Source organism: Pagrus major, chromosome 8 (genome assembly GCF_040436345.1).
Source record: "Pagrus major chromosome 8, Pma_NU_1.0".
NCBI classification, from domain to species: domain Eukaryota; kingdom Metazoa; phylum Chordata; class Actinopteri; order Spariformes; family Sparidae; genus Pagrus; species Pagrus major.
The window spans coordinates 29,179,068-29,186,797 of record NC_133222.1 but is presented as its reverse complement, the minus strand read 5'-3'; the positions used below and the strand labels follow the sequence as shown (position 1 = coordinate 29,186,797).

The 7,730-nt window shown below is 39.4% G+C and overlaps 1 protein-coding gene across 1 annotated transcript; it reads right to left on the bottom strand.

Moving 5' to 3' along the window:
- Positions 1–1,586: 1,586 nt before the first annotated feature.
- LOC141001372 (olfactomedin-4-like) lies at positions 1,587–7,031 on the bottom strand. Its single transcript, XM_073472426.1, has 5 exons — positions 6,944–7,031; positions 6,594–6,755; positions 6,096–6,308; positions 5,135–5,267; positions 1,587–2,625 (listed from the first exon to the last, which is right to left on the bottom strand). Exons 1-5 carry the CDS (start codon positions 6,974–6,976, stop codon positions 1,778–1,780), a joined length of 1,389 nt encoding a protein of 462 aa, XP_073328527.1. The 5' UTR covers positions 6,977–7,031; the 3' UTR covers positions 1,587–1,777.
- Between the last annotated feature and the right edge of the window lie 699 nt (positions 7,032–7,730).

Here is a 7,730-nt window from a genome sequence, read left to right as displayed (position 1 = left end):
CAAGTCTATTATAGAGACAGGACTTTTGCTTGTAGCTAGAGCACCCACTGTAATTGTTGGTCATTAAAAAAGCTCCAAAGCTAACTGCAGCTGAAACTCACTCTTGGTAAGTTCAAGAGGAAAAGGGAAAACCAGGGTGTATTACATTATTCTTTGTGTTTTATTTTCGCAGCTGGATTCATTGGCTCTATCTGTTATGATAATCTTGTGCTTACCAAAGTAATTAGTGAAATCACAGAAAGCAGCAGCATTGCTAAAAATGGACCCAACAAGGCAAGAAAGACAAGTGGTCAGACAGGTCTAAAAATGTGTGAGCCAGATAATCCAAACCATTTTACTCGAAGGTAAAACTAAAAATAAGCACCTCAGAATGTTGCTAATAATCCCTCATTGGACAGTAAACCAAGGATACAGTCAATCAGTGTTAACCCAGAAAGCTGGTGTGGCTTGTATGTCACAGATCAGATTTGCTTAGCCAACATACTGTCTGATCATCTGACTGCTGGTGTTTGTTGCCCTGTTGGATCCATTCTGAGTACTTACTTTGACTTTTTTGAAGGCAAGAGAGTGAATATTTCTTAAAATGTTTTCCCGAAAACAGCAGCGCAACACTAAGCAAGAGTCTCTAACACACATTGCCTCTGGGTGATTCCCAGGTGATGCTAATTTCAAAAGCAAATAATAAGAAAGGAAGAAGGACAGACAGAGAAGGAAACAAACAGACTGGCAGACAAACAGACAGATAGATCCTTTGCTGTTATTTCTCAGCCTCACAGCGCACTCTGGTGGTGAAAATGTTCGTTTCTATATTTTGCTCAAGCTTAATGTGTTTTGTACTGAGTCAGTTCTCACATTACGGTATATTGTGTATTATATGGCCCTTTAGCCCTATCTGATTAAAAAATATAATTTAATGAACTACAAAGCTATACGCATGCTTACCTACTCTGTAAGCTGAATTTGAATACAGCAATGTCACAGCAGCCTAACTACTTCTGGCAATCTGTTGATTTTCATGTATTACTGTATTACTACAAGTGTAATTCAGAGTATGACAGCATGGCTCATATATCCAACACTCCATCATTTGATGTCTCAAGATGTTAGTTAATGCTGGACTGCCTAAAGTCAGCATTAACTATCTTTTTTGTTAATCATATTACTTTACTTACATATTACTTACTTACTTACTTTTATTTATTTATTTTTTTACAATTAATATTAATCAATGAAACTATCAACCTATAATCTTTTTGAGATCAGGCCAGAGATAAGTGTAATATCTACATTTTAAACTTGTCAATGTCAGTAGACTCACAACTCTGGGCAATAATTAAATAAATTGGCTAACATTAGCATGCTAACACACTAAATTAAGATACAGTAAACATTTCCCTCCAAACATGTAGCATGTTAACCTTAGCATTAGCAGTTTGCTCAAAGCAGCACAGCCAGAGCTTCAAGTCCAGCTGAAGACTTGACACAAGTCTACAATGACAGTCAACAACACTACAACTTTATTTTCTATTGGAAGGAAATGTTGCTGAAGATAGTTATCACAGTATCACAGTATTATATCTGGTTTTATTGACTTTATTCCATTCAGTGTTGCTACATTACAAACATTTATTTAAAACATTTACAATGTTATAACATGACTGTTAACATACATATGCACTAGTTTTTGAACGTCTATATGTTTATTTCTTGTTGTTAAAGCTACATGAACATGCAAATTGGTATTAATAGCCGATTACAATATTAGAAGAGCTTGAGATCAGAAGTTTGCCTGGTAGGCCAGTAGATATCCATCATTGTACATGTAGATCTGCTTGTTGGTGGGGTTATAGCTCAGACTGGCCACTCCTTTAGCTACCTTCTCCAGTGGCAGTGCAAGTGAGTTGTCCTCTTTGCCTGTTGCCGTGTCGAAGGCGTAGAACACCTCCTCGTGGTAATCGTCCACGTAACGAGTGGCATACAGCACACCGCACACCATGAAAGCATTGCTCACTGCCTTTTTGAACTGCCTCGTCTCCCATGTCTGTGTGACGTTGAGGGTCTGAGCCTTGCTGTCCCAAACTAGCCGGCTCATTACAAGATTACCATGGTTACCAACCGTGGCATAGAGGGCCCATAGTCCTGTCTCATCTGCCTCTATGTCCACATCACTGTTGTCACGGCAGGCATAGTAACAATACGGGAACTTGTTGTTGTAACCCACGCCGTTGCCTGGAAGTGTCACCCGTTTAACAGCGTTGCTCGTCAGGTCGAAGCGGCAGACGTCTGCAGAGCTGTAGCAGTGATAGTACAGCGCTTCACCATATAGAACAGCACTGGGACCCTCAATGCTGTCGGTGTGACTGTAAGATGGAGCGATGGTAAAGTCCCTGTACTTGGTAGATTGCATGAAGTCATCGTAGCTTTGGTAGACGCGCAGAGTGTTGCCCCATTTGTGGGTGCTGATCAGAGGTTGAACCCAGTAGCTGTTCTTCTGTTCCTCACTGTCCACCTGGGCCTGTTTGCCCCACGAACCAGAGACGTAGGTTTTACCATAGGGATTGACCTTAGTCACAACAGGCTCACTAATGCTGGTGATCAGGCCCTTGAGGCAGTGCCTGCCCTGGCCTGGAAACAGAGAGAGATGAGAGGGTTACTGCTTATTGATATTTAATTCTAGCTTTCCATAGTTTAAAAGGTTTTCTTCATGTTTTCCTTAACGGTGCAGTTAATGATTGTGGAGAAAGTTGATTGACCGTGGTAGCAGTTGCTGGCGCCACCTACCCAAAGCATCAGTGACCTTGGAATGAGAATCAATCAACTACTGTATATTACTCCAAAATTGCCTTCCCACACGGCTGGCCCGGTTATCAAAAAATAACAGAGAAACTCTGATTACAACTCACAGAGGGATTGAGTCTTCATTCTTTGCTCATGACTCCATTATTTCACTTTATCTTATGTAGCAAATAGTTGTTTGCTGCTCTATTAATGTTGAAAATGTCATATATTTAACCTTTAACCAGAGAAGATAGAAGCCCCTTTTTAAATTGTTTGAATCTTTTTTTTTTTTACCTTTTTCTACTCCACCTTTTTTCTAGTCATGTTGGTCCTCCATAAAATGCTTCACCACAGTTTGAGAACTACTGTTTTAAGAAGTGGCAGGTAGTTTGATACAAAATTTAAACTTTAGATCATTTGTATGATATAGAAGGAGTTAAAGTTCAAATTTTGAGGATAGCATTTTGAAGATGGTTGCCTCCATGTAACCATTTGAAGGTATAATTTGTAAAAAATGGCCAGAATTCAATCGCAGGCAGCTCTAGAACTATAAGGAGCAGCATAACTGCTTAGTGCTGCTCACTATACTCTGTGATACAGCTATCTTTGGCTGTAGTGACTAACTACCACTAGCAAATAGCTCAGTTAGCCGTGGAGCAGTCAAAAGTGAGTAAGGCAGACTGACTGAACATAGCCTCTGAGACCAGTGGAGGTCAGTTTGATAATGGGGGATACTGTACCGAAATGATTTACTTCAGCTCTGACCAGCAGTATGACTCTGGGGACAGGAGAGGCATGCAGTGGCATAGGAGCGAGAGAGCACTGGGCATCAGCAGTGGGCTAAAACGGCATGTAGAGCCAGAATATTTCCACATCTTTTTTCCAAACCAGAGGTGATTGTGGAAAGACAAACCAAGACTGTTTTGGTGAGTTTTATTTTGTTGAAGCTGAGTCTGAATGTAGTGTGTTTTTACGATGTGTTAACAAGGTCATTGAGTTCACCTTAGTCCACTGAAAGAGAGAAACTTGAATTCAGAAGGTGTATGGTTTTCTGTTTAGTAAGGAAAATAGATTGTCAAAATTGTCTTTTTGTGAGAGAGCGAACTCGCCACTTTTACATCTCACAGCTGAAACTATGGGGGCTATCACCTCTTGCGGTACAAAGTGGTATTACAAGACAGGATGGTCCGGGGCTAGCTGGTTAGCATGCTAACTTCAGTAAACATCTTGGCGACACAGTACATAGATGTCTATACATATATATGTATATATATCGATGGCCAAAGAGCAAAACGTCTTATCTGAAAAATGTACTTTTTTGAGAAAACAGAAAAAAATCTATTCTTGCAGAATGCTATTTTTTAAGGATACCCAATACTCAAAATCCTGCAGATAGGAGGTTTTGCTCTTTGGCCAACGTGGACAGATCCAGGAATTTTCTTTCATGTTCTTTAACTGCTGTTTTTGATATTTTGGTTAAAGTCTTGAGGGAACAATGCATGGATCATGATGAAAGACATTCGGAGGTAAAAGCCTGTCTGTTTTTCGTGTTTAAAGTGCATCCTGTCTGCTTCTGTGTCTGAAGTGTGTTCAACCTCTCAGCAGCTGTTGGAACGCACTGGTTCAACTGATTTTACTATTTACAGCAAATGTATTAATGACTATAACATATTGATGGTAAACATGACAAATACAGTGAACAGTCACTAATATAGGCTACTTCTTTGTTGTCTGTGGAGTGGCTCACCAGACACCATTTTAAATGCTGTATACAACAAATATTTGGGCCTACTTCTACTACTACTTAATTCCACAAACATTATACATGAAGACATTTCTTTGTGTAAAAAGCTTATCCATTTGTCCCAGTGATGTAGGTGTATATTTGCATATAGAGCGGGGAAGTGAGATCCAATCACAAGTTGTCACTCAAGACACATGTCGAGTCGTATTTAATGCCAGGTGTGGTGATAAACAGACAGATGATAAAACCAAATGTGAATAGCTTCTATAAGTGAGTACAATTTGATGTGGATCCAGATAAAAATCCAGATCTGGTGGATTTCATTATGTTTTATTTGATATTGGATCAGGCTTGACTGAATTAAAGGAGACTGTTGGGCCTTGGCCAGTCTAGTTTTTGGATTTTTTAAAAAAACCAAAATTCTGGCCATATCTTACATATTGCCTCTTTAATGGTTCACCCAAGATTGATTTACACTCACTGTCCCTCAGGTTGTGGCATGTTGACACATATTGATACAGTCTCTCTCTCTCTCTCTCTCTCTCTCTCTCTCTCTCTCTCTCTCTGTCTCTCTCTCTCACACACACACACACAAACAAACACCATACTTACTTCTGAAGTCTTTGGGGATTGACTTGCAGGACTCAGCACCATTCTTCAGGTAGCGCAGTCTCTCTTTGACAGTCTTGATATTTATCGTGTCCCACATTTGCATCCTGACTACGTCTTTACGCAGTTTTCCCACCTAACACACACACACACACACACACACACGTAAAACATTGTATACAGTTTATAAATGCACACGGTAACCCATTATATTTCATTTATATATACTTATATACTTATATACTTAATACATTATTTTTTCTCTTAATATCACAAAATATCACTTGATATTCTATTGTATTTATTTACTGTCTGCTCATGACATGACATGAGGCCTGTCCTGAATGGTTGGAAACCTTTGAAGATTCATTCATTCATCAAATTCTAAATCATCAATTGATTTCTGCACACATTTATTTTAAACATGATAGTTTATTGTTAAGTCGCATTCCAAGGACCTAATAGCTCAAACTGCCAATATCTGACACCCTGGAAATGAGAGTCAACAATCAACTCTGTTTATCTAGAACCTTTATCAAGGCGTAATCACATTTATATAACAACAATAACAAAATGATCTTTTTCTGCTCTAACACCATCATGGTAATTTACATCCTCGTTTTAAACAAGGATCTTCATTTGAATGGGGCTCCATTTATTCTGATAAATGATTTGATTTAAATTTAGTTTTTTTCTTCTTTTTTAACATATGGTTGATGTCATAAAATATGTCAAATATACTTTTAAATGTAAAAAAAATGACATCTGGTCCAGCCCTACTAGACAATATTAGCATAACATACTGTATTTTCCTTTGCTGTACTATGTATCTAAATTTTGCTGGTGCAGCAACCTCATTGAGTTTCCCAATAGAGTTCAGTAAAGTGTAACTTCATGTGACTCATGTAGGCTGTTGCAATACCACTTCAGGAATCATTTTAGTGTCTTCACTGTGCTGCTGTACCTCTTTGGAGAGTTTACGTGTTTGGGTGTTGTTCAGCTGGCTGTGGACGACATCGACGTCTGTCTCCAGCTGGGTGAGCTCCTGGCCCAGCAGGCGCACAGACAGGTCCGTGTACACCCCCCGGTTGCGCAGGTACTGGTGAGGCTCCAGTCGGGCCGTCAGGTTCTCAACCAGAGCCTTGAACTGAGGGAGAAGCTGGCTGGACAAAGTCACCTGCGAGAAAACACAGACAGAAAGTCCTGAAAAATGTTATGTGCTTTCTGGGTTTCATGTTCCACTTCATATATTCTGAAATCTTCTTTTCATTGGGTATCATCACTGACAAGACATGGAAGTCATGCTGATAATAATCATAAAAAACACAATTGTTTAATGCAGTCAAAATGTCACATTTAAATGTATGCATCATACCACTGTTAGCATGTACAGTATGGCTCCTACAATGTATCTATTTATTCCATCAAGTCAGAGGTGGAGTGGGCTGGACCGGGCTCACACCTGTTCCTGTAGCGTGGTCAGAGATTCTCCACAGGTCTCAACCTGCTGCAGCACGGCCTCATACTTCACAGCAGGGAACAACCACATGTTGGGGTCCACCGGGCACACACATGAGCCATTCTTCTTCTGGCCTGGCGAACGCTCAGCCCGGCCGTCACCCTGCTGTCACACATGGATAAAAATGGTGTATTGAAGAGATTTACAATGATGATATAAAGTCTGCACTATAAAAAAATACAAAATAAAGAATGTCTGAATGTCTAATGTCTGAATAAAAGTGGAAGATTTAAAACTTTAGTCTTTCACTTTTATTCTTAGTTTCTAAGAGTAATATATCAAGTGTTACTTACTGATGGCAGCAGCAGCAGGAGCAGCAGCAGCATCTTTAGAGCTGGAGATATGAATAGTGGACTGAAGAGGACAGAAGCTGTTTGAGCTGAAATCACCACTCCTCTTCTCTTTTCTCTTATAAAGTCGATCATAACAAAAATACCTTTTCCTGACTTGCCTGTCGTCACTGATGGGTCGACACAGAGCTGTAAAACCACTCATGTGGATGTGAAACTAAAAATGTCAAACTATGCAATTTCACAGCAGTTAGTTCAATCAGGAGTTCCCTATATTCCCCCCTTATGCATCTTGCAAAAGAAATTTCCCCTTTGCAATATTATTTAAAACTGTTGAACTCATCTCACTTCTGTCTTTTTTTCCCAGATTTTAGACAGACGGAAATATTCCCCCCTTATGCATCTTGCAAAAGAAATTTCCCCTTTGCAATATTATTTAAAACTCTTGAACTCATCTCACTTCTGTCTTTTTTTCCCAGATTTTAGACAGACGGAAATATTTCTTTATTAATGTGACAATGACATTCATCGACCAGTAGTGAGACAGTGTACTTAAGTCTTTCGTTTTAATTCATACCATTAGTAGTTAATAGGTGTAAGCGGTTGATGACGTGTTGATTTGCTTATTAGCTGTCACCAGGGGGGCAGCAGCTATTCTTTCTGAGCCTTGTTCTTCAAATGTGGCCTCACTAATTCAGGCTAACATGCTGTTATTAGGCTAAAATGTTCCTGTTTTCTCCTATGAAAACTAACTTTGTAGTAACATTGTACATTAGGATGAGAAAAGTGT